The 27,866-nt window shown below is 43.1% G+C and overlaps 1 protein-coding gene across 1 annotated transcript in view; it reads left to right on the top strand.

Moving 5' to 3' along the window:
• cplx2a (complexin 2a) overlaps positions 1-27,377 on the top strand; it is a gene marked incomplete in the record, with an annotated part of 27,866 nt that extends 489 nt beyond the window's left edge. The window contains 2 exon segments of the mRNA XM_065954395.1: positions 21,533-21,711; positions 25,663-27,377. Coding sequence (XP_065810467.1) covers positions 21,533-21,711; positions 25,663-25,854 — 371 coding nt within the window.
• Between the last annotated feature and the right edge of the window lie 489 nt (positions 27,378-27,866).

Below are 27,866 nucleotides of genomic sequence, written 5' to 3' on the forward strand. Positions count from 1 at the left end.
TCAATAAACTGTAACATAAAACAAATATATCACTTCTCGGGACAGCAGCTTCTTCTTCTTCTTAATTTTATCCCCCTTTTTCCTTTAGACTTAGAATTTAAAACCAGGCGTGCATAAGCGTTAGGATGTTCTCCTGGTCCTTTCATTGTTTTAGTTAAAAAAAAACATGCCAGTCTTTTCTTTTTTCAAAGCAATTTGTCTGCGTCTTCTCGGGCAAGAAGAGCCTTTTTTTCACTGAGACTTTTGTCCTCTAAAGCCTTCAGGTATTATCCTGTAGAATATTATCTTAGCTATTATTTGCCCCCTAATTAGTCCTCATTATAGCCCTGTAATACATCCTCCTTGTCAGCTATAGCTTGATAGGGAAAGGCAGGAAAGCAGCTATAACAATGATTTTGCAGCAGCTGCTCAGGCGTCCGTTCTGCTGAGCTGTTGTTGTCGGACAGTTACAGTTGGGACACCGAGTCCAAGCAGAGTCCCATTGTGCCTCATTGGGATGCAGAGGGCGCCGGCGCTGCCTCTTTCTGCATAGCGGCTGTGTGCCTGCGCTATGAATTCTTAAATCAACTGCACTGCATCTGAAGCTGCTTTTACTCAAAGTCGCGCTGCACTCAGCCTGCAGACTGTGGGAATAGATTTGAGAGTGTGGGTGTTTGCCTGTGCCACAGAGATGTTTTATAGATATTGTATAAGGACAAAGTGTGTATGTGCATGTATGTACGTGTGTGTGTCTCCAGGCGGGATGAATTATGGAGGCTTTAAGCTATGGATTTTTGTGTGCCGGAGAAAGATAAGAGAGTGAGAGAGGATGCAAGAAAAAGAGAGCGCAATTATGTGACTGGTGATCAATATGTACGCCTATCAGGGTGATTTCTTTTTTTGCTGTCAATGCAGACTTTTTTTGTTGCTTCTGGTCCTCGTATGCAGTCCGGGACACATTGTGACCTCCTTCATTCAGAAGTGCTGACAGCGAACCGTGTCTTAAAAGCTCCCCAAAGGGGGAAAAAAAATCAGATAATGAAACAAACCAATTAGAGAGTTAATCAATAAGCTATCAGTTTAAGGGTTGGTGCTTGTCAGTGGAAACATCCATATACGGTAATTGAAATCTTTTTTTTTCAGTCAGTTGGATGCATTTCGGGGTGTGGCTGTGGCCAAATCTTTCTTTACACCTTTTCTGCCAGCCATCCTCCTACTTCTTTTAAATGAGATCCATGTTTAAATAAATACATATTATGTTACGTTCTGCCAAAGTTTTAGAGCTAAAATGTGGGACACGCCCAATCCGGAAGCTCACTCAAATGTCGCTGCAACTGCAAACAGAGCTGGCCAATCAGAGGAGAGTGGGGAAGAGGGGGGTCTTAAAGAGACAGTAGCTGAAATGAAGCATTTCAGGCAGAGGCTGAAATGAGGGATTTTACTGACGCTAGTATCAGATAAATAAGGAGGATTATGAGCTGCACATCTCACAACACTTCTCAATAGGTGTCACAGACTGAGATTAATAGATTTACTGTAAAGTGTATTCTGCATAATATGTGACCTTAAAGCTGAAAGCATCACTGTGCCTTCATGAGCCCACTAAAGGCATCTGTCTCTGTCAGTCTTTAGTCTGTTTGTAAACCTGTCTTTAAAAGTGAAACTGAGTCAAAGGACTTTCATTTAAGAAAGTATTAAACCTGCAGAGAGCACTGAAGGATAACTCTCAAACTGCTCGACCTTGCTTTTGTCAAACCCTGTGGTTGTTTGGCTTCTGGTTTTGGGTCTGTATGTGCTGAACTGTCAGTCTGTACTTTTTGCTGAGTGTGTCGGGGGACGACAGGCGGAGTGGACAAGTCTCCATGAAACAGGATGCTGCCAGTGCGTTATAATCCTCCCAGGCGTCTTCGGTTACAGATAGTTGGAAGAAAACAGAAATGTTTCAGTGAGATGAATCTCAAACACGGAGCCACACAGACGACACGCTGCAGAGTTCAGATGTTTGTTCCACTCTCTTGTCTGCAGTTTCCACATTAGCTGCATCATCCATCACATTGGATTTGATGTTCTGGATTGTGTGTAATTAGAGTTTATTTCAAAGTTAAAACTCACAAACAAGCTGGTGGCTTTAAAAAAACTAATTTATTACAAACTGTACCAAGTTGCCCAAATTGTATGGTGGTCTGTAACAAATTACAAACTGCATTGTCCAAAGAACATTCAAACATGTTATCCACAACATCAATATGGAGACAAATGCACAAAATGTTTAACTTTACAAATCATTTTCTTTAAAGGAGCAATATGTGACTCTGAAACCTAGTGTTTAAAATGGGTACTGCAATCCAAATTCTAAACATTGTAGAGAGCTGTCTCCCACAGGTTGCCACGTGGTAGACAATGAAGCTTCAGTGTTTAGCCAGCTCTGCATCGGTCTGTAAACCTTTCTGTGTTCTAACCTCTTTCCATTTTTCAAAAGCATCTCCAACATTGATCCTAGTTTGAGCACATTTCTGCTCGTGGAGCTTATTAGAAACACCCAAAACGGCAGTGTAGGGGTGCCTTAAAACCGGCTACCTTCTCTGGTCCAAACAAATCCAGAGCATTCAGGACCAGAATCTAAAGTTAGAAGGAGGACATAATGGCTGCTGCATTGTTGTCAGAGAAGCCAGCACTTCAACATAGCATGTTTCCTTAATGTCTGATCATATAAGGTATCGTTACACCCCTGGTCACAACTGTATCATTAACTCTTCCAAATGATTTTGAAGTTGTGATAAAGTTGGGCCTTTATTAATCCGTTGAGCACTGTTGTTATTCCGGGGGGTCATGATACAAGCCCTCAGCTCCTAACCCGGCAGATTCCTCTTGCATTGATTACTTCTGCTCCCGAGTGCTTCTGAGTTCCACTGACTCAGCACTTCCTAACTTCTGAATGCTGAAGTTAGTTTGACAGAATCAGGAGGGGGAGGCGGGGGGGTGGGGGTTGTAAGTGAGAGGGAGACATTAGTCCCTAGGTGTGGAGCTCAATTAAACCCTGACGTCCTCAGGCAGCAGTCAGGCCGAGACCACATCAGCAGAGAAGTCGATTCTCTAGAGCCAATAAGTGAAGGTTGAGGTTTCAATAACCTCATTAAGGAAAAATGTAACTTCTTAGTTAAGTTACATTGATTCATCTTGTGTGGTTTGGCAAAGTGGGAGACGTTTCACTACAGGATTAAAAAAGAGAGTTTGGCTAACACTGAAGTCAACTTTTTTACCACAAAGACAAAAAGAGGCTACAGTTGTTATATTGGACAGCAGGATGAAGATGCATGCATGAAAAATAATGATTGACTCTCTGAGTGTTTTGAGTCTGACTCCAGAAGTTGTAAAAATGTATGTGCTCTCTGGATAACCCTTCATGGTTTGTTAGCGGCGTGCTCGGTGCTGCTTAAAAATAGCTCATGACGATGAAGAGCCTCGTCCTCGCTGAAGCCTTGTGGCAGACTCAAAGGAAAAACAAAACATCTTTAATTTTTAAATCCGTTCGGAGGCTTTGAACACAACGCGAATATTTGGCTTTTTTTATTTTATTTGTTCTGAAAAAGTGATGTGCTTGTGAAGGGGAGGGTTTGGAAAGCTCGTCACTGCTGCGGCTTGAAAAGGAGACGAGACAGAGGAAGAAAAAATGGAATTAAAGACGATGTGATGCTTCGTTGTTTGCTTTATTTTTCAGTAACTGTCAGCGAGGATTACATCCAGAATTATCAACACGCTAATGCGTCTTTGTCATGTTGCAAAAAGCACTCTGACCCACTCAGTATGGGATGGGATTCAGTGTAGAAATACATTTCTCTTTAAAGCTACAGTCAGCAGCTTGTTCCTTCAAAATAAAATACAGACTTCTCCTAAAGTAAAGCTGCTACATCGTCCCTTCTGGGCCTTCATACATGTGTGGTGGTGACTGTGTCTGCAGAGACTCTGTCCTCTGACTGGATTTTACTGTTCTGGTTTGTTCTGGTTGACTCGAGACGTTTCTGGGCGGGGAGCTGGTGTGTTTCCTCCAGTCAATGACAGTGCAGCAGGTGAGGTTAGGAGTGGATACAATTCAGGGATTGGACGCCATTCAAACCAGTGAATATGACGGACGTGGACGTGGTGGCAAAGAATCAATCAATCAATACATTTTTATTTGTATAGCGTCAACTCATAACAAGTGTTATTTTGAGACACTTGTTATGAGGCAGGTAAAAGACCTTACTTATTGCTATATTAGAAAGACTCGGCCTATCCATCATGAGCACTTTAGCAAAGCAGCAAAAGTTACAGTGGTAAGAAAAAACTGCCGTTGTTCTGGCAGGCTGTCAACCACCGATCTCGAGGAGCCTAAGAGAGCTCAGGAGCTCCCAGGAAAGTAGTTGGCTAGTGACTGAGATTTACAGATAGATACATGCAGTGATATGATGTAATGTATATGCACAGAGAGAGGGAGAGAGAGAGAGAGAGAGAGAGAGAGAGAGAGAGAGAGAGAGAGAGAGAGAGAGAGAGAGAGAGAGAGAGAGAGAGAGAGAGAGAGAGAGAGGAGCTAAGGAGAGTAGTCTAATCCTATAGCAGTATAACTAGGAGCTGGTCTACACCAGCACCAGCCCTAACTATAAGATTTATCAAAAAGGAAAGTTAAGTCTATTCTTAAAAATACAGACTGTGTCTGCCTCCCGGACCCCGGCTGGAAGATGGTTCCAGATGAGAGTAGCCCGATAACTGAAGGTTTTACCTCCCATAGTACACTTAGAGACTGCAGGTACCACTAGCAGGTCTGCATTCTGGGACCGTAATGTTCTCGAAGGGCAGTACAACACTAGTAGCTCCTTAAGATAAGATGGTGCCTGGCCATTTAGAGCTTTGTAAGTGAGAAGAAGGATCTTGAATTCTATTCTAGATTTTATAGGGAGCCAGTGCAGAGAAGCCAACACAGGAGTAATGTGGTCCCTTTTCGTAGTGCTGGTCAGTACACGAGCTGCAGCGTTCTGGACTAGTTGAAGAGTCTTTAGAGACTTACCAGAGCACCCTGACAAAAGAGAATTACAATAATCCAACCTGGAGGTAACAAATGCATGAACTAGTTTTTTTGCATCATTAGATATCTTATCTAATGATGAGATGAGATGTCTTAGATATATTACGAAGGTGAAAATAGGCTGTTCTTGAAATTTGCCTGATGAGAGAGCTAAAGGACATATCTTGATCAAATAGAACTCCTAGATTCCTAACAGTGGTGCTAGATGCCAGGCTGATGTCATTAAGGACAGTCACATCACTAGAAAAAGTCTCTCTGAGGTTTTTAGGGCCTAGCACAATAACTTCAGTCTTGTCTGAGTTAAGTAGCAAAATATTTCTGGTCATCCAGGTCCTAACGTCCTTAAGGCACGTTTCTAGCTTACATAAATGACTGGTGCCATCGGGCTTCATTGATACATAAAGCTGAGTATCATCTGCATAACAATGAAACTGTATGGAGTGTATCCTCATAATATTTCCCAGAGGAAGCATATATAATGTTAAGAGAATCGGTCCAAGCACTGAATCTTGTGGTACTCCATGGCTAACTTTGGTGTGCATAGAGGACTTATCATTAACATGTAGAAACTGAGATCGAGCTGATAAGTAGGATTCAAACCAACTTAAAGCAGTCCCTGTAATTCCAAGTAAATGTTCTAGTCTGTAAAATAGGATATGATGGTCAATAGTGTCAAAAGCAGCACTAAGATCTAACAAGACGAGCACAGAGAGATGTCCCCTGTCTGAAGCTAGAAGTAGATCGTTTGTAACTTTAACTAGTGCAGTCTCAGTGCTATGGTGGACTCTAAATCCTGACTGAAACTCCTCAAATAAACTGTTGTCATGGAGAAAGTCACACAGCTGATTAGCTACCACTTTCTCCAGGATCTTTGAGATAAAAGGAAGGTTGGATATAGGCCTATAGTTAGCCAGAGTTGCTGAATCTAGAGTAGGTTTTTAAGTAGAGGTTTGATGACTGCTACTTTAAATGACTGTGGTACATAGCCTGCCAGTAAATACATATTGATCATATCTTAAATAGAGTTGCTAACTAAGGGAAAGACTTCCTTAAACAGCTTGGTTGGGATTGGGTCTAAAAGACAGGTTTCAATGCAGAAATAATTGAATTTAGTTCTGAAAGGTCGATTAGAGAAAAACAGTCGAGGTTAATATCAGGTCCTGGTACTCTTTCTGCCAGATCAGAGGTATCTGCACCAGGTAAGGGCAAGAGGTTACCAATTTTGTCTCTGATGTCTAGAATTTTGTTGTTAAAAAAGCTCAGGAAATCATGACTGCTGAGGGCTAAAGGAATACAAGGCTCAATGGAGCTATGACTCTCTGTCAGCCTGGCTACAGTGCTGAAAAGGTATCTAGAATTGCTTTTGTTTTCCTCGATTAGAGAGGAGTAGTAGGCAGCTCGAGCCTGACGTAGAGCAATCATATAATTGTTATGACTATCCTGACAGAATAAACGAGATTCTACCATTTTGGTAGAGTGCCATATTCTTTCAAAATATTGCAACGTTTGTTTTAGAGTACGGGTTTCTGAGTTGAACCATGGAGCTAGTCTCTGGCGTTTGATAACCTTCTGTTTTAGGGGAGCAATCGAATCAAGAGTAACTCTCAGCGAATCCACTGCACTATCAACAAACTGATCCAGCTATCATAAGAGTTTCCAACTGGGTTAAAACACGGTACTGAATCAAAAGCAGCTGAAATAGCTTCCTTAAATTTAGCTACAGCACTATCAGATAAACTTCTAGAGAGCACATTTTTATTAAGCAGAGATAATTCTGGTAAGACAAAGTCAAAGGTAATAAGGAAATGGTCTGATAGAAGAGGATTTTCTAGGAAAACTGTAAGGTTTTGGATTTCAATGCCATAAGCTAAAACAAGATCCAGGGTGTGGTTAAAACGATGAGTAGGTTCGTTTACACCCTGGGTGAAACCAATAGAGTCTAATAATGACATGAAAGCTGTGCTAAGGCTGTCATTATCAACATCCACATGGATATTGAAGTCACCTACAACAATTATTCTATCACTTCTAAGGACTACATTTGATAAAAATTCTGCAAATTCAGATAGAAATTCAGAATATGGGCCAGGAGGACGGTAAACTACAACAACTAGAATTTGCTTAAAGGTTCTTGAGACAGGGTGTGAAAGACTAAGAACAAGGCTTTCAAAAGAAGAAAAATTCAGCTTTGGTCGAGGGTTAACTAGAAGACTAGAATTAAAAATAGCGGCTACTCCACCACCTCGTCCAGTGTCTCAAGGTACAGTATATGAGTACTAAAATGACTGGGAGGAGTGGATTCATTTAAACTAACATATTCATCTCGACACAGCCAGGTTTCAGTTAAACAAAGTAAATCAATATGCTGATCTGATATCAGATCATTCACTAAAAGAGATTTGGATGCTAAGGACCTAATGTTTGGATGACTTATAAAACCGGGTCTGGGCCGGGGGACAGACACAGTACCTATAGTATAATTACAGTTAAATTCAGAATTACAGCTATAGTGACTGGGAGACAGATCTAAGGGAGGCACAGAGAAGCTTGTAAGACTGCAGCTCTGCCTCCTGGTCTGAACTCTGTGTTGTTGTCAAGGTTTTGGACTAATAACCTCTGCTATGTTTCTAGATAATAGAGCTGCACCGTCCAAAGTGGGATGGATGCCGTCTCTAGCTAGCAGACCAGGTTTTCCCCAAAAAGACTGCCAGTTATCTATGAAGCCCACATCGTGTGCTGGACACCACCTCGACAGCCAGCGGTTGAGTGATGACATGCGGCTATACATGTCATCACTGGTCTGATTTGGGAGGGGTCCAGAGAATACTACAGAGTCCGACATCGTCTTAGCAAAAGTACACACCGACTACACATTAACCTTAGTGACTTCAGACTGGCGTAGTCGGGAGTCATTAGTGCCGACATGAATTACGATTGTATCAAATCTACCTTTAGTCTTTGTTAGCAACTTTAAATGAGATGCAATGTCGCCCGCTCTGGCCCCGAGTATACACCTAACTATGCCCGCTGACTTCGCTAGCTTCACGTTTCGGACTATGGAGTCTCCAATAATCAGAGTTTTATTCTCAGCGGGTGTGTCGCTGAGTGGGTAAAATTTATTTGAAACGTGAAGTGGTTGGTGGGGAACCGATTTTCGACTATGCTTCCTCGGACAGTAACCCAGCCACCGCCTCCCGGCTGCTCGGGAGCTACCGGGGGGGAAGCCAAGCTATGTCGGCCCGCACCGGCTACAGGTGGCTGGCTAACTACTGCTGCATACGATGACTCTGACTCAATGGTGCGGAGCCGTCTCTCTAACTCAGACACCCTCACCTCCAAAGCTAAAAATAAACTACATTTCTTACATGTATCATTATCACAAAAGGAGGACGAGGAGTAACTTAACATCTGACACGTAGAGCAGGAGAGAGCAGGAGAGGGAGAGACAGAAAAAGAAGCCATTGTAAATAAACTGCTAAGCTAGGCTAAGAGTAGGTAGCTAAAATAAACAAAACTGTTTAGCAGGTTTGTTGCTAGAGAGAAAGAGTGATTTTCGATTACTTCTGTTTGTCTGAACATAGTGTGTTGGAAACATCAGTCGTAAGTCGTAAGAAACTAGGCAGTATTAACAATTAAGCTTTTAGCTCTAACTGAACAACACAGTACAGCGGAGAACAGAACAGTAAATGATGCAATACGCTCACCCGTAGTACGTAGCACGTTCCTCCGTCCGCAGTGAAGAAGAGAAAAATATAATCACAGTGAGGAGAAACACCAAGGGGATAAAGCTCGTTCTAAAACGAGGGTTTACTTGTGGACGTGGAGTTGGTCCGCTTCCTGTTGGACAGGCAGGTTTCTGGGGCGGCCGTGGATCAGTTGGTAGAGTTTGTCGTCCCTGGAAGGTCGGGGGTTTGATCCCCAGCTCCTGCAGTCTGATATGTCCTCGGGCAAGACTCTTGACCCCAAGTGTTTGTGTGTAAACCACCACGTCCGAAGGCTTATGCCAACAACTGTGTTTTATTTTATTTTTAACTTTGCAGAGGTTTAGTACGGATGTCCAACATTGTCTGCATCTGAAAATGGATCCACAGAATGGATCTCCTTTAAAACGAAGGTGTGAGTCGTAGTTTGCACTGAGTGAATCTCTCACACACTTTGTCCTGCGGGTGAACTCAGCAGTGCATTAAATGTGTATCAGTCCACAGCTGAAAATAGTCCCCTAACAAAAAAAAGCAGGACTTCAGTGCCAGGCTGCAAAAGGAAGGTACCGGGTCTTTAAGAAAAGTTGTTCAAAAAGGAGGATGTACCACCTCTGTTCCTCTCATGGATTTAGAGTCAATTGGTGATTTTTTTTTTTATACATGCACAGAGCTTGAGCAGGTTTTATTCTCTTTTCTGCTCTCTAGTATTTTCTTTTCCAATCTTTTCTTAATACTGTGAATATGTTCTTCTGCTCGCTTACAAAACAGCGACAGAAACGTCTCATCCTTACCTAAACTCTCTGATCCAGGTATACACTCCCTCCCGCCCACTACACTCTGCCAATGAAAGGCGTCTGATCCAACCTTCACAACACGGCCCTAAGTCTCTTACTAGACTCTTCTCCTCTGTCGCCCCCCGGTGGTGGAAAAAACTCCTAAACTCCATTCGATCTGCAGAGTCCCTTTGCACCTTTAAGAAAAAGTTAAAGACCCAGCTCTTTATGAACACCTACTTCCTTAATGATGATGATGATATTTAGGATGGTTAGATGCTGATTAGAAATCTCAAAAACAGCTGTCGATGTTGTGATCTGACTCTGGTCACTTCCTGTCAGCACCTCTGGCTCTGGTCACTTCCTGTCAGCACCTCTGCCTCTGGTCACTTCCTGTCAGCACCTCTGCCTCTGGTCACTTCCTGTCAGCACCTCTGCCTCTGGTCACTTCCTGTCAGTACCTGTGTGTCTGATCAGACTTAAAGCTGGTCATTTAGATTGTTTCCTCTCTGATGTCCGTCGCTTTGGATACAAGTGTCTGCTAAATGAATTGTAGAATGTCTAATCACACGTAGCATTAGCCGCTAGCAGATTGCAATTCAGCGACACCGTTACAAAGTTTTGCTGTCATTGCGCCTGTGTACACATTGCATTCTCAACGGTGTAACATTGGTGTCCCAGTGTGTCGTTTCACGTTGTATTACAGCGCTGCAGAATCGCGAGGAGCTGTTCCGTCGTGCAGATTCCGACATAACGTATAGGAAGCATCCTCCCTTTGTCACGTCTTTGTTACTGCCTCTGATTGGAGGATCCAGAGTGTGTAACGACTGCTACCCAACATGTTGCCTCAGTGCGTTACAAATTGCACGCGAGGCAAACGATGGCGTAAATATCCAGCCTTCAACTGGCAATGTGAGTGCTGCAACTGATATAAAGACAAAAATCATAGAGTTATTTTTTTCTGCCTTTTCCATGGCATTATTTTTATGTCACGTCCTGCCATCTGAGACACCCCTCCCCGATGGTCAGTACGGTTTGGAGGGGCAGCCTGTCCTGAAATGTTGTCTACATTTTCAGGAGTGCATGTATGAAAACAGCTCATGATACCGACAGCTAACTTCTACATCTTTGAAGTGTGTTACAATCTCTTGCAGTCAAACTATCATACATATTTTTGTATGCTTTAACCTGACTTAATAAATATTTGATCACAGGTGGACATGGAGGCTTAGAGTGTCAGAGAGTGCCTCAGTTCCCACTAATAGACAGCGTTTTTGCGATCGAAGTGTGACAAAGCGGAGTGGTCTGAGCAGGAGTGAACACAGAAGACACCTCGTCTCCTCAAAGTGCACTCAATCACATTTAGCACAGCTCTAATGTGATTGGCTGAGAGAATCAGTCTGCATCGCTTGATTGGTCTGAAGGGTTACCGCTGGTACACACACACACACACACACACACACACACACACACACACACACACACACACACACACACACACACACACACACACATCGACCCTTCACATCTTTTTCTTGTGCATCACTCCAGCAAATCAAATTCAAGGCATCAAACTGACCTTGAGCATCTCCTAGAGAACAAAGTGTGTGTGTGTGTTTGACAGTCGACTGTCAAGATGCCATAAATAATGCATCCAACCATGTAAGTCATAAATGATGAGAGAGAGAGCTTGGCAGAAAGAAGGAGAGAGTAAAGGCTGTTTCTGACCTTGTGTCGTCACAAGCCACAAGTTTCCTCAACAGTGTTGGTGTAACGATACCTTATATCATCAGACTTTAAGGAAACATGCTATGTTGAAGTGCTGGCTTCTCTGACAACAATGCAGCAGCCAGTATGTCCTCCTTCTAACTTTAGATTCTGGTCCTGAATGCTCTGGATTTGTTTGGACCAGAGAAGGTAGGCGGTTTTAAGGCACCCCCACACGGCCGTTTTGGACGCCCCTCGGTTTGTCAGATATGAGAGCAGTTATCAGGTCAAACCAACAGGTGTTGCAGCGATGGAAGCAGCAAGAGAACTGGTTCAGATAGAAGTGATTATACCCGACCTAAAAAGCCTCTGCATGTTTCTAATAAGCTCCACGAGCAGAAACGTGCTCAAACTAGGATCAATATTGGAGATGCTTTTGAAAAATGGAGAGAGGTTAGAACGCAGAAAGGTTTACAGACCGATGCAGAGCTGGCTAAACACTGAAGCTTCAGTGTCCACCACATGACAACCTGCGTGAGCATCGACTCTAGAGAGGAGGGGGCGGGGGGAGACAGCTCTCTACAATGTTTAGAATTTGGACTGCAGTACCCATTTTAAACACTAGGTGTCAGAGTTACATATTGCTCATTTAAATTGGACATTGTAATTTGGGATCTGATGGGGATTTGTTTTGGCAGCCCATCTCAATCAGACACTTGAAGAACTGCAGATTTTTTTAACACTCCTGCATTGTCCTTATTTCCACTTAATAAAAAATGTTGCCTTATCCACTTGGCATCAAAACCTCCAAAAGGTGCCCTTTAAGTCAAGTCGCCACGAGGAGCGATTCTAAACATTTAACAGAGGCAGATATCCTGTAATTGTGAGAGCTAGTCGACTCTAGATAGAGTTTAAATCCTGCAAAAAATAGAGCCGAGCAGCAAACCTACGCAGTCAGGTGATTCTGTTCCCTCTAACTGTAACAAACTCAAATGTGTCATCCCCAAAAATAAGCCGAGGACATGCAGCCCTCACCAGAAACCTGCTCTCAGGGAGCATCAGCAGAGCAGTGACAAGAAGTGTTGACATACTGACGACTGCTTTACTCACTTCAGAAGAGGGGAGAAGAGCCTGAAAGAGGTCTGTAATACGGAGGTGATCGCTCTAATGTCTGTCCGGTCAGAACCAGGAGTGTCGCAGAGTCGGAGTTCAACAGCTTCTGAATCTGTCCAAATCCAGTCAGGAGTACGCTGAATGAATTCAGTAAGATGTGTGGAGACTGAAATGATACATTCACCTTACTGTACCATTAGACATTAAGGCAATATGTATGCGTATATACAAGGACCTCTTTAAACAAATGACGATAAGAACTAGTAATGCCTGAAACCACGGCTATGGTGTCGGTGTCAAAGGGAATCAAACTTTTTTTACATTTTGCATGCCAAAGATTCTTGATGAGTGACACATTCGATTAAGAGCTGTCAGTGTTAACATGTAATCCCGGTTCCATGAAGTCTTTGATGCTATTTCGTCTCTGAACAAAGACAAAACTGAGGTTGTTGTTTTTGGAGCAAAGGAGGAGCCAGGAAGAGTCAGTAATCAGCTTCAGCCAGTAAGACTGAAAACCACAGACCAGGCAAGAAATCTGGGCGTAGTGATGGACTCAGACCTCAATTTTAAAAGCCACATTAAGACAATTACAAAATCAGCCTACTATCACCTGAAGAACATATCAAGAATTAGAGGACTTATGTCCCAGCCGGACCTGGAAAAAACTTGTCCATGCTTTTATCTTCAGTCATCTTGATTACTGCAACAGTGTGTTTACAGGTCTGCCTAAAACATCAGTCAGACAACTGCAGCTGATCCAGAACGCTGCTGCTAGAGTCCTCACCAAAACCAAGAAAATTAATCACATCAGTCCAGTTCTGAGGTCCTTACACTGGCTCCCAGTCTGTCAGAGAATAGATTTTAAAATGGTTTATAAAGCGCTTAATGGTTTAGGGCCAAAATACATTAGTGACCTCCTGATTAATTACGAACCATCCAGACCGCTCAGGTCGTCTGGGACAGGTCTACTCTCTGTCCCCAGAGTCAGAACCAAACACGGAGAAGCAGCAATCAGTTTCTCTGCTCCCTATATCTGGAACAAAATCCCAGAAAACTGCAGGTCTGCTGAAACTCTCACCTCTTTTAAATCGAGGTTGAAGACTCACCTGTTTACAGCTGCCTTTAATTAAACAATTTTAATAAGATTTTAAACTTTTACTCTGCACTGTAATTATTATTATTTTTTTAACTCTTAATTTCTTTACTTTAATTTTTTTTTGTTTAAGTTAATTTCATTTTAATTATTTTTATTTGATCATATTTTCAGATTAAATAATTTCAGTGATTTTTAAATTTTCTATTTTAATGTTTCTTTTCTTTCCTCTGTCATAATGCTTTTGATGTCTCGTGTGAAGCACTTTGAAATGCCTTTTTGTTGAAATGTGCTATAGAAATAAACTTGCCTTGCCTTGCCTCTTTTAATGCTCTACAGTTCAGCAGCCGTAGGTAGCAGTGATGAAAAATAATGACACAAACGCACTTTGAATGTTTGATTTCACTTTCAAAACTCCCATGACAACTCAGTTGACAAGTCAAAGGTAATGTGCAGCTCGTGTCAAACAGAATAAAAATGTCAGTGAAGTATTTTGAGTTGGAGCTTCCACCTACGAGCTGAACATTCAGGAGCAGCTCATCAGACTGTCAGCGGGTGTCTTCTTCTCCAAAGCCTGCACAGCTCTATTTCAGAGTCACAGACCTGAGGACGAGTCTAAATCCAGAAAGTTAGCAGTTTTTGCTACATTGATGGGAAACTGATTGCAGGACAGTCATTGTGGAGGACTCGACTTTTAAGACCCAGACGCACCAAGCTGACGGCAAAGAACTAGTGGTGACAAAAGCCGCCTGTGGCGTCGCCTCACGTCTTGGCCAAAAAGTTGCACTTGAACACACCACAAAGACTACAGTCAACGGCCGACCACCACGTACGTTCTGCGCATGTGGAGAAGAAATAACTATCCATGCCAGCAGGGGGCGGTAGTCTGTTGTTATGATACAAGAAGACCATTTTCACACCGCTGTCGGTCACCACTTGTATTATAGGTAGCCTACTAATGGAGAATAATGTCTGATAGAAAGTTGAAAATGGCGCTGGCGTTGTCAGCCCTTGGTCTTTTAGTGGAAAAAGAAAAGAAGAGGCGGAGGAGACAAATAAGGAGAAACTGCACTAATGGGTGAAAGCATGGATACTACAGCAGCATGCTCAAGGGGCTTTACTGAACCTGTGACGAGAGCTGGAGAGAAATGAAACCTCCCAACAGCCAATCAGAGAGATTCCTCTCACCGACCGCCGATTCAACACGTTGAACACGCCACAAAAACTAGGGCGACGACCGCTCAACAGCGGTCCAAGTAGGACCGACGGCCGATGACCTCCTTTGTGGGTCAGGGCCTTAAGGGCGTCCTCGGGTCGGCATGTTGCGACCAGTTATATGCCTCATCATCGAAGGTGACAACAGTTTGACACTGAATGAAACCAGAGCAACTAAACTAAAACTCCTGAACAGTTCAAAGGATCATTGGACGTCACTTTCCTGCAAAAAATAAAGAAACACTTTTTCACAGAATGGTGTAGTGTTTCTGACCGTATTAACACCAACGATATCGACACGCTTGGACAGTTTTCATGCGGCTTTTATTACATACTTTTCCGGTAACATACAGCCATAACCTATATCGCCACACACAGCGTACACTACAGTCATGTTTTCAGATTACTAAAATACTAAAAGGAGGCTCTGAAGTGGACACAAGCCAAAAGTTCCTCACAGGATCTTTAAAGGAAGAATATGCAATTTTTTGATCCAGCAGATGTCGCCCTTGAGCACCAGCATGAAACCACTTGCGCTGCATTGTTGTGTTAGCATGCTAATGCTAGCGATCTTTTTTATGCTCGTATCTTCACACTGCATGTCAATTTAAACAAAATGTCTGTGATCTAGAAACGCTTAGGTGACATTAAAATCAGCATTGAGTACAGTATGTTATTCTTCTTTTCTCTAGTCCCTCAATTAAACAACTTTTATACGCGAGGGGAGGAGTCAGCCGCCGTCCCGGCGATGTAAACAAAGTGAAGCTACGGCTTGGAAAACATCACAGACAGTGGGACTCGGGTGTTACACTCATTGTAGACAGTCATGACTCACAGAGTTATTTTCAGAGGATATACTTGATTTCTACATTTAAGTGTGAAAAATCACATATTCTTCCTTTAAAGCCTTAAAATAAAGTTGTAACTGATCAGTTTGACAGAGTGTGTGTTTGCAGAGTATTTGTGGTCAGAAATCAAACCACACACTGATACAATAATTTTTACTTTAACTTAAAAAACACCTCATATGTTGAAGTGCAAATTAAAGCAGTCTCCTCTCTGATACTCTGAGCTGCTCCACCTGAGCGAGCTCAAAGCATTATCGAGCGAGCACTTCCTCGCGTCCTTTTCTGACACATTTATTTTTTAAGCCGTGCGGAGACAATGGCTTCTGCCCCGAAGGCCAAACCTCGATCTTCATGCTCATCCGCTCTCCCGGCACACTTTGGATTCAGAGCGGGGATTTGCCGGAGAACCTTGAGTGGGAGAAGAGAAGATAAGTCGTGTTTATCTGATGCTGTCAAAAGTTCGAGCACTTGGAAGACTTTGGATTCAACAAAGATTTAGCAAATAATTCTCAGAAGGAAAGGATTACAGAGATAGCTTCTTTTTATATCCAAGCAGTCAGCCCTGTGTCACCTGGCGTTATTTTTTTCTGGGCAGAAAAAGCGATGGCTCTGCGCTGTGAGAAGAAAAGCGTTGCACGTCCGTCCTGTCTCCAACTGTGGTGTGAAAAGTAGCGTCAGAACTAGCGGAGGCTTTTTGCTCACTTCAACATCGTAGAATGGGCGGTGACCAGTCGGGGAGAGAAATCACTCTGATTGGCTCTCAGTCAACGATTCTGGTTTTCAGTTTGGTGTGAGCGGTGCGACTTTTTGGCCCGACAGCGGCGGACAAAACACGACGAGCAGCTTGTTCTTCTTGGTCAGCTTACTTTAAAAAACGTTGGCTTTTTATTTTGTCTGATAGTGAAAGCCCATTTAAATACTCTAAACATGTGATGTGTCTTTGGATTGGCACAATGGAGAACGATCCACTGAGAGTCTCTGTATCTGCACTGATGTTGACTTATCTGTGTGAATGACCCAATAATGATGAAAGGAGGCTAAACGCCAACTCGTCAGCCTCCCATCACACAGCCTTAATATCGACTAAAAACCTCATGCAGGGAAACGGTGAAGAGGCACTTCAATCCAAAACGTTGCTTGGCACAGCTGACATGATGCCCGAGAGCCCTAATAGAATTATTCTGGTTTGAAAGAGCGCCGCTGTATCTCTAAATTCTCACAAAGCAGGAGCCCCGGATCATATGTAGCTCAATATAACTCAGGCATTGTCTCCCAGGATCCTCTCTCTCTCTCTTTTTTTACATTTGAACAAAGACGATCTAAATGTGCTAATAAGATTTTGGGAAGCCGGACGGAGTTATTTTGGTTTGCAACGGATTAGTTGAAAAAAAAAAGGGAATCTTTTGAAAATGAGGCTTAGAGGTGGCTGTGAGTCACTGCTCCATTTAAAGGAAACATAGGAGTGTTCACATGAAGATGTTTGTGGATCCACGATCGTGCAGGTTGCAGTATTTCTCCTCTAAGATAAAGATGATGCTGCCTTCATGTGCTCCTCTGAAATATCTTCTAAATGGAAGATGTGGAAGTGCAAAAATCCTGCAGTTCCTCGAGTGTCCACTAGAGGCTGGCTGCAGAAGCACAGGAAGTCACATACACACCCATTCTAAAAGCCTGTTTTTACAGCAGAGATTAACATGTTTACAGCCTGGTTCAAAAAACCAAACAGGTCTGATTAGCTCATGTCTCGATCGACACACACTGTACGGGGGGTGAATGTTTTGATGACTCATCAGTTTTGATTTGATGAAGGATAAGAGTTATTCACAATAAGGCGTGTAGCTGACCTGATTGACAGGTGGGCGCAGTGTAACGGTTTGTCTGGAGGTTTAAAACCCGCATCTGGTCCAGCTCTCAGCTTGTCATTAGGTTGACTGAAAGTTAGACTAAGGCAGCATTACCAGCATGGAGACTGTCATCGATGGGACTCCAGCGCCCCCTGCAGGAACAGACGGGCTTCAAACATTCATATTTACAGTTTTGGCTGTGACGCTTGTTTCGGCACAGAATGCTTAGAAAGGGTCTCAACAATAGACGGTAAAAATATATATTTTGTCAAAAGTAGCTTTAATTAATTTTTAGTTGTTGCACATTTTAGTATGTGCATCTATTATCTGTAGCAAGCAGACAAACTTTCAGTCGCTCAGTCGATGTTCTTCATTCTACGAGAGAACTTGAATGCGTGCCTGTCGATGTGAATATATTCTGCAGATAAAGAACATTAAACACAGGAAACGCACACAGAAACTGGGAATGTGGGAATGTACTTTTCATTTCACGGGGACTTGAAATCAAACTTTAAAAAAAGCGAATCATTGGACAGTTGAACATTTCCAAGCTGCAGACACTTCTTCTTAATTGCTCCAATTTATGCAGTTTTGGCTCGTATCAGAAACTGACAGGAAATGAGCCTCGGATGAAAGCTGTTTCCTAGCAACACGTGAAAAAAATGAACTCCATACAATATGTTTGAATGTTTGCAGGGTGAAGGGGGATTAAAGTTTCCCAGACTAACATTTAAACCTTAAGAAATAAGCTGCTTTCTAATAAACCCACAGCTTGTAAATGTTATCATCAGTCATACTCAGATATTTTGCAGACATCCACACATGCTTACACACACACACACACACACACACACACACACACACACACACACACAATCTGCACATGCATCCATACACACATGAAAAGTAATTGCAAAAGAGCTCATGCATGAGAGCTTAAAAAGGAACTACGTAATTATTTATATGCACATGTGCATGCATGGACGCTCTCTGTATGTTCACTTGAGCTCCGTTTCCTCCTCTCCATCTTTCTCTCTCATTCACGTAAAAAAGAGAAAAGTCGGACAGATGTTGCAACATCAGCTTCTCTGCGCTGTTTGTTACCTGCTGATACAGCACATGGAGGCTGTGGATCAGTGGTAGAGTCGGTCGTCTCTCAACTGGAAGGTCCAGGGTTTGATCGAGACATGAGCTCATCAGACCTATTTGGTTTTTATTTTATTTTAACCAGGCTGTAAACATGTTAATCTCTGCTGTAAAAGTGTTTCCTGTTTTAAATTTGAAGTCTCGGTTGGTGGCCGTCTTCCCCGTCTCTTCAGCCGTTTTTTGCTCTTCATGCTGTTTCAGTTATGTTTCCCTGTCCCGGCTGGAGGGCAAAGGGTTTAGATGTACAGGCAACTTAAACACCATCAACATAGAGTAAGTAGATAATGCGGATACTTTGGGGTCGTGCAAACTAACCACTAGGCCCCGTCCTTACTTGAATCCGACTTTCTGTACTGACCTTTTCCATTTAGCTTATTTCAGTTTAAAAGTCATTCAGTGTAGTTTGAATTGTTTCCTACAGTGCTGCAAAGTCACTGACATTATTACCAAAACTCGTCCTTGCCTTAGCGAGTGTCGTTTCTGGATTGTTTTTATATCTCCTCTCCTCTCTTCTTTTCTGTTCCTCCTTCATCCCTCCTGCACTCATCCCGTCCCTCCTCATCCTCCCCTCTCCCTCCTGTCTTTTATCTCTCCCCATTTTGCTGCAGTTCATTTTTTTTAATGCTGATGAGTCAAAACACTAAAGATACCGGGGGGCATCTGCTGAGCACGCGCCGTCTTCCTTTCTTTCTTGGATGTTAGCTTTCTCTCCTCAGATGCCCTTTGTCTGCCGCTCAACCTTTTCCTCCTTCTCCTCCTCTTCCTCCTCTGCCTTTCATTCTTTACACCTCATTTCTTCTCTCCCCCCCCCCGTTCAATTTGTAGCTTTTCTTCTTGTCACTCCCTCCATTTTGTCCGTCCCTCCATCTTTTCAGCTCTCTCCCTCTCACAGAAATGGTTTGGTAATCCCGCTAACTGGAACAGCTCAGTTAATTGGACTCAATCCTTCCTGACAGTTTCCTTCTCTCTTCATGCTCTCCTTGATTTCCTAAATATATCTTCTCCATTTTTTCATTTTTTCCCCCTCTCCGTCGTCTTCTTCCTCGTTACTCCGAGCTGTTCCTGTCTTTGTCCAAATCCTTCAGTCCACTGGCTTTTCTCTCCCTTTTTCCCTTCCCTGTTGACGTTTGCCGACAGCTTTCCCCCGGTTTCTCTTTACTTCTCTGCTACTCTCAGCGTTTTCCTGCCTCGGTATCACGAGGCATTATTTCACTCCTGCAGGGACAGTAAGAAGTCTTGCATAAGACATATTCCGGTGCCTTGTTGTGTAATTGTCAAAAAACTCAGATTGGTACTGTACTGTGCACTCTCTCACCCTCCTTTAGTCCTTCGTCCTGCATCATCATCCCACAGAGAGAAACCACCAGTTAGTCTGCTTTTCTGTCTTTCTTTACCAAACACATCAGAGCTGAATTGCTTAGGACAGAAGCGTTATGTTTTATTGATCCTACTTTCGAGAAAAACACAAAAGTTGTACATTAACATGGATTTTTAGACATTTTTTTCAAATTTGATACGAGCAGGGCTTTCACCTTTGCATCATCTTTAACTTCCTGTCTTGTTGGAAAGGTCTTTGATACAAACTAAATATGAAGATTGGCTGCTGTAGCTTTTTTTTTAATTGTGGAGATTGCACTGCAGGGAGTTATATCAAGCAGCATCTTCTGGTGTTGTAAGATGAAGCTAATGCGGACGTTTTCAAAACTGCAATTCCACAAGTGTCCACTGGAGGCTGGCTGCAAAATACTTTATTATCCCATCGGGAATATCCTTCTCACAGCACAGTTTCTGCTAAGAGTGCTAATCACTCACAAAAACAACATGAACCAAAGAAAATCCAATGAAGCTCCATTTTCACCCATATTTGACAATTTTTGCAGACCTCTTTCTTTGTTTCTAGATCAAACGTTGGGTTTAAATAACATTTCCCATATGGCCACCACCGATGTTGTGCTTAAAAATTCCGCTTCAGAAACCAATGTAGACTACGTCCATGTTTTATGCTGTCTGTGTTGGAATATGCACAAACAGTTCATCCTTTGCTGAGACACTGGAAACTTCCTTTCATGAAAAGAAACAGCAACACTCCTGAGCTGTTCATGAAGCGCTAGAGGTGTTCTGCAGTTACCCATGGTGGAGTGTCTCCATTCAGCCTGTTGACAGGGCGGAGTTGTTCTTTACTACTATACTGTGGAGCTGTTCAGCAATATCACAGTCGAGGTCGAGATGTCAGAACGACAGACTGGACATCCGCACTGCTGTGAGTCAGTCGTACGAAGATATTAAGATAGAAAGGAAACAGAGACTAAACCCGACCAAATCAGAGACCACAAAGTGGTCTTTGAAACAGGCAGACACAGTCTGTTACTGGGAGCTCCTGAGCTCTCAGGTCTTGTAGGTTCCTCTGGATTGTCGGTGAGGACGGCATGCCGCTACGTTACAATTAAGTTGTATGGTAGTGAGGAGAAAGCTGCGGGGCTCACCTCAGGCGAACTCAAACAGAGCCGGGGTTGTATGTGTAAAGTCTTTTTATTAGTTCAAGGCATATTACGTAAAAAAAGAAAACTGTAAAATGCTGACTGGATTTGACCTTCTGTGTTTCCTTCATTGCGGGGCTGTGAAGATGTCAGGCACTGAAAGGTCATGGTTCCTTTTCTTGGCTAATCGTGGCCAGGGGGCAAAATGTTGGATTTTACACTTACATGAAAGTCTATTAGGATACATCAATCCTCATTATTGAAATGGAAAAAGTTAATAATTGTGGCTTTATGAAAACATATTACAGCTATCAAATATCATAACCTAAAAGGAGCAAAATGTAGCTCTGACCCCTAGTGTTTAAAATGGGTACTGCAGTCAGAATTCAAAACATTAGAGAGCTGTCTCCCCCCGCCCCCTCCTCTATAAAGTTGATGCTCGTGCAGGTTGCCATGTGGTGGACAGTGAAGCTTCAGTGTTTAGCCAGCTCTGCATCTCACTGATTGATCAATTCATTGCTCATCTCACTGTGTCCTACAGACTGATTGCATGTCTTCTTTTGTCTCCGTTTCTCAGGAGGTCCTCCTGATGTGGGCAAGATGCTCGGCGGGGAGGAGAAGGAGGAAGACCCCGACGCAGCAAAGAAGGAGGAGGAGAGGCAGGAGGCCCTGAGGCAGCAGGAGGAGGAGAGGAAGGCCAAGTATGCCAAGATGGAGGCTGAGAGGGAAGGCATGAGGCAAGGCATCAGGGATAAGGTACAACCACAATCACACACACAATGCTACTGACCCGTCGTTAACCCAACACCAGAAACAAATCAGGCTGTCACTGCCGGGAAATCAGCCAGCAAGACACAGAAAGACAAACAGGGAATATTTCTAAAGTGAATTTTTAATCAGTGCTAACAGAAATGGGAAAGTTGACAAGCAAAGATGAAAAATGATTTCTTAGATTTGTGTTTTATCCACGTGAGACGTCACGTCTTTGCTTCATGACAGCAAGACTCTTTTCATAGCAGACGCGTGTTTGAAGAGAGACTGCTTAGTTTTTCTTTCATGTTATTTTTAGCCGTTATAAAATAGATCAGTGGAGCACGAGGAAGGAGCTGCAGAAAAGAGAGAGAGGGGTAGAAAGCAGCAGATGAAGAACATATTTGGCCTTGATGAAAAAGAATATGTTTGAATATTCAGACCGAAACGTCGGGGTCAGGCAGAGTGTTGTGGTAAAAATGTAAACAGCTATCCAATAATAGGTCTTTGCAGAGAGCGTTGTTGAAACTCCTGTGAAGTGCTCATCAAACACTTAGAAATTAATACTGATGCCTATAAAAGCAAATGAGACCTTCAGCGACAGGATTTCTACGTTGTTATTTTTATTTCCTGAAACCTCTGCTGGTGAGCAGGTATCAGACGATGTGACAAAACCGCCCTTTAAGACTTTTACACCAACAGAGATTCATTGTGAGCTGTGTGACAGACAGTTAAAGGCCGGGTTGGTAATTCTCCTCCAGATCCACTTTTTAAGATTTTGGGAGAAATTGTCTTTAGGTTCTGACAGATATTAATAACTCATGTTCTCTGAAAAAGGAACAAAGAAAATCTGTCATCTGTATCAGTTGTAAGCCTGTAAAAACTTCAACCAATGTCTGCCACGAGGTACCAATCTGATGAACCAATCACAGCCTCCCTGTCTCCCTGCTCGCTCTCTACCTCTTGCGTGCTGTAGCCCACACTCAAAGCGCGTCACCGATGACGGAGTTTATACTGTGAGTTTACTTACTGCTGAATGAGACATGAGACGACGTAGCTTCTACACAACGTAAGAGATGAGCTGAGGTCCACTTCTGGAGAAACGGCGCTCGTTCATGTGAGTGAGGGGCGTGGCTTATGAGGGAGCACAGAGGGGAGGTGGTGGGTGCAGATGGAGCACTGAGGGAATGCTACTTTCAAAATCGTGCTAGTTTTAGAAAATTACTAACCCTGTCTTTAAAATAAAGAAGGATGATATTTCTGTTGCTTGAACAGGAGGGGATCACGTTTGTCCACAGGGTCGCCAAAATTGATAAAACCTGAATGTTCTTTGCAGAAGCTGCTGGAGTATGAATGAATTGTGCCTTAGACCCCCTCTTTAGTTGGACTTACGGAGTACGTTTTTTTTGTCATAACAAACGTTACTAGACAATCAAAAACAGAGTGGGGCGGGGCTTGGCAACCCTCGAGCTGTGGGATCTAGCTATGTAGCCGTTATGCTAGGCGCTCCGTCTAGGTATATTTTCCACCCATATGATCTACATTTAAGACCATTTAACTAGCAGGTTATCGATCTCCCTCACTCTGTACCCCTCAAATATGTCGTAGGAGAGAGAGACAGAGACAGAGAGAGAGAGAGAGAGATGTCCTCTGTTAGGTCTTGCATGCAAAACACCAAACTTCAAACGATGTATTAAGTCATCTTTTCTTCTTTTTTTTTTACTAATCCCAAACACTGCACCTTTAATTTAAACCTGGACTTTTTTTTTTGTCTTTTTTTACTTTGTATATCTGTCTCTTTATTCTCGATACATGTGTTTGCACCCTTGCTGAATCCTTTATCTAATGGCATCGTGTTTGCTTTAAGTCCCCTCTGAGGCCGGCGGGCTGCAGACACACACAGAGAGAGAGAGAGAGAGAGAGAGAGAGAGAGAGAGAGAGAGAGATAGTCTGTGGGTGGGGCGGCTCTTACGGGAATACGGTGAATCAGCGTGATGAAAAAGCAGCCCCCCGGGCTTCTTGACTCCTTCATTCTCTTTAAGTCCTCCCAGAGGAGAACGGCGAGCGAGGATCAACTCCCAGCATGCTCGTTACCAAAAGGTTTCTGTTCCGTCAGCCTCCTCCACAGCTCCGTCCCTCTGTGGCAGATACTGCGAGAAATGTCCATATAATGTGTTATTCCAGTATATAGTGGCTTTATGGATGTTCACACAGGAGAATGACAGAGCAAATATGATAAAGTAGAAAGATGTTATTAGGGGAATTTAACGGCTCTGACAATAACCAAGTTTTTCGCTCCACTCCCTCCTGCAGGCTGTCAATGAGAAAGTGATTTTTTTTAAAGACAAACAGAGTGCATCCTTTTCTCTTTGCAGCTTTGGTGGCAACAGTTTTTCAAAGGTGGTCTGATTTTTTTTATTTTTTTACTTGTGCCCTTGTCAAACTAACGCTGGCCAGCACATTTTCTTTGACAGACACTGACAAAGTGTGAACCCGAGAGCGAGAGAGAGAGAGAGAGAGAGAGAGAGAGACAGAGAGACAGAGAGAGAGACAGAGAGAGAGAGAGACAGAGAGAGACAGAGAGAGACAGAGATGTAACCAAAGCATGTGTACTCGGTTTTTGACATATTCCAAAGAATCGCTTTGAACGACACAGATGGAAACCACATAAAGAGAAACAGACACAAAGACGAGGGCTAACAACACAAAACCAGTAAAACGATCAAAAGGACAGATGAGGAGCTGAACGTATGTTATACTGAGATGTACTTACGACCCTTCATGGGACTTTAGAGCTTTAACAGGAAAACTTTAACTGCCCTAAAACGCAGTATGTACAGCCATCCATTATCTGTTTACATATTACACTTTCCCCGGTCGGGATCACAGGGGGGCTGAAGCCGCCGGTCCCATTAAGGGTTACACCCTGGACTGCTCGCCAGGGCCAACATATAGAGACAACCAGCCAGACTCACATTCTGTTTAGTGTCTTTTTAATGTCTGTCTTTTCTCTGCTATTAAACTCTGCTAATGTTGTGTCCAGCAGATATGTGAAATATATGAAAGAATTATGCTTTTGACGATAAAAGCATGAAACTTGGCACACTGTTAGGGTATGCCCTAAGTGTGTTTTTTTTGGCTATAGGCCATCACAATTTTGTCCTATGGCGCCAATGGCGGCCATTTTTAAAATGGCAAGTTTCATGCTTTTATCGTCAAAAGCACAATTCTTTCATACATTTCACATATCTGGTGGACTATTGATGAATTTCACTGAAGTCCGATTCTCTGCAGCGTCCAATCAATGAGTGATGTTCAATAGGGGGCGTTTCTGTAAGTAGTCTCATGGTTCCTCCATCCTCCGTGCAGAAATAGGAGACCATCCTTCAACATGGCGGCACGGAATGACTTCTGGTCTAAGCGAGGATTGAGGAGCAAGGAAACAAAAAATAAGAGACATGAGATGCACCCAAAGAGACAGACATCCAGCCACACTCACATTCACACCTACGGGTAATTTAGAGTCATCAGTTAACCTAACGAGCATGTCTTTGGACTGTGGGAGGAAGCCGGAGTACCCGGACAGAACCCACACATGCACGAGGAGAACATGCAGACTCCACACAGAGAGACTCCTGTCAGACGGGGATTCAAACCAGGAACCTCCTCGTTATGAGGCAGCAGCGCTTACCACTGCACAACGTGGCGCTATTATTAAACTAACCATAACCCTTTGTCCAATACATAAGCAGACACACTGAAACACACACAGATTTCAATCTGAACGACAATCTGTTAAAAACAGGGGATGTCTGTTTGAATCGAAAATCAATTTTGAAATGAATCCTGACACCAGAATCATTTATCAATATCATACCAATCCTTATCTGTTTTGAGCACATTCCCCCTGCATCTGTCTAAGTGTGCAGTATTTCCTTTTCTGTGTTTGACCAACAGTATGGCTTGAAAAAGCGCGAGGAGGCCGAAGCCGAGGCCGCCGCCGCTGCAGAGCAGCCAGCTGAGGGCAGCTTGACCCGGCCTAAGAAAGCCGTGCCGGCCGGCTGCGGCGACGAGGAGGAGGAGGAGAGCATCATGGACCAAGTGATGAAATACCTGCCAGGCCCGCTGCAAGACATGCTGAAGAAGTAGGCGAGAGCCAACGAATGCTAACGCTAACTAGCTTAGTTCAAGGGCTACATTCACAGCGCTGGCTTAAATCAGGGGTTTGTTTTTCATCCACATGACTTGATCTGAACTTTGAGCTCCACTACTTCAAATAAAAACATTGTTTTGGTCTTTTTTTTTATGTTTGGACAAATCACAAGTTTTAATGGCGGGGGAATGATTCAGGCGTGAACCAGCTGTGTGAATGGAAGCCGTTAGACTAAGCTAGGCTAGGTGGACGTTAGCTTGACTGATGCTAACGTTAGCTCTGTTACACTGATGAAGCTAACAGTGAAAGCAGAGGGGCTAAAAAAAACACAATGTTGGATGGTTTATCCTTCTAGTCTGAGCAGTTTTAAACTCCTTTTTCTGTCCTCTGCGAAGAGCTGCCGAGCTTTCTCGCAGCACTGAAAAATAATCTCCCCTTTCACTCTTATTTGTACATAAAATAAATAAAATACGTTACGAGCCTCGAGGTGGGCGAACAATCATAAGATATTATATGAAATTATTATGCTATCTGTGTGTCTGTCTCTAAAAGAACAAAAAAAATACATGTGATAACTTGATAAGCCATATTTTAAAAAGAAATGTAAAGACTGCTGTCGTGTGCCGTTTTGTGTTCGACCATGTCTCATGTTTATGTCAAACTTTTTGCACACAGTGTTACACTTTTCTGTGTCAGACCTGTCGTCGTCCGTCTGCCCGACGCGCCCCCCCCCCCCGTAATGCCCCCGACATAAAGTGTGGTCGACCTCCATGTAGTCTAGTGTTTGAAATGTTTCTACTCCCCCCGTTCAGTGCGTCTCCTTCTCATGTCTTGCATGCCATTTGTCTGGACAAGTTTGTTGTGTGGAAATGTACAAACTCACCCCCCCCCCCCCCTCCTCTTCTTTGTCATGCAAAAAATATTAAGGCAATAACTCCTAAGTTTGAGTGTGTCACCTCCATGTTGATATAACTGTTAGTGTTATGAGTAGACGAAAAAAAAAAAAAGACAACGATACTTATGCATTCAGGATGTTTAATTTGCAGGGTTTTTAGACTTTTCTTTCATGTTGTTTTTCGTTGTTTTTGGATGAAGAATGACCGTGTCGCCGTTCCTACGACAGCCAAAACCTTAAGCTTTCAGCCATAAAACCAGAACCTACAGAATATATACTCGTACTATCAGGATCTACTACTTGGGAACGGATACTGAATGAGTCTGAGTGAATAAATAAAAACATCTACTGCTTTGATTTGTCAGATATGGTTGGAGACAAGATGTGTGTTTGTGTCATGTGAAGAGAAACAGCCCCCCCCCCCCCCCCGGTCCACCCTCTGTACTCTCACAGTGTGGTGAATAATGTCGAACAGTTGAAAAGAAGACATGATGATGACGTGATTCCACTCGTTGTTGGTGTAGACGTGAGAATGAGACACAGATGGCGACCTGATATGCCATGAGCAATAAAGGATTATCATGTATGTTTCTGCCTGAACTTCAATAAAAACTTTAAACCTTGTTCACAGACAATAAAAATGCGCCCTCCTCTGTTCTGTGTGCCTTCTTTTTTTTTTTTTTTGTACACACCTGATCTCCTCATAACCTGAGGGCCTCAGCCAAGGCTCTGCTCGCCATTCCTCAATCAAGGGCCAAGAGTGACCGGGCCTTCTCCACCAGTGCCCCACCCCCCGGAACAACAAACAATTGCACAGCGTTTCATAAATGTACCCAAGGTGGCCGCCCATAAGGGGGGATAAAGGGGAAAGCTTTCTATCACCAATCACAATCACCAATGTTACACTTTGATACTCACCATCACCATCACCTCAACTAACGAACACAAATTTTATTTATTGTTTCTTTACTCAAATGTAGCCTGTCTCTTCTTAAAATTAAATGAGCGAGCCCACACTCAAAGAGCGTCACTGATGATGGAGTTTATACTGTGAGTTTACTTACCGCGACGTAGTAGACGACGTAGTTGACGACGTAGTTTCTACACAATGCA

This window comes from Labrus bergylta, chromosome 1, assembly GCF_963930695.1.
Source record: "Labrus bergylta chromosome 1, fLabBer1.1, whole genome shotgun sequence".
NCBI lineage: Eukaryota > Metazoa > Chordata > Actinopteri > Labriformes > Labridae > Labrus > Labrus bergylta.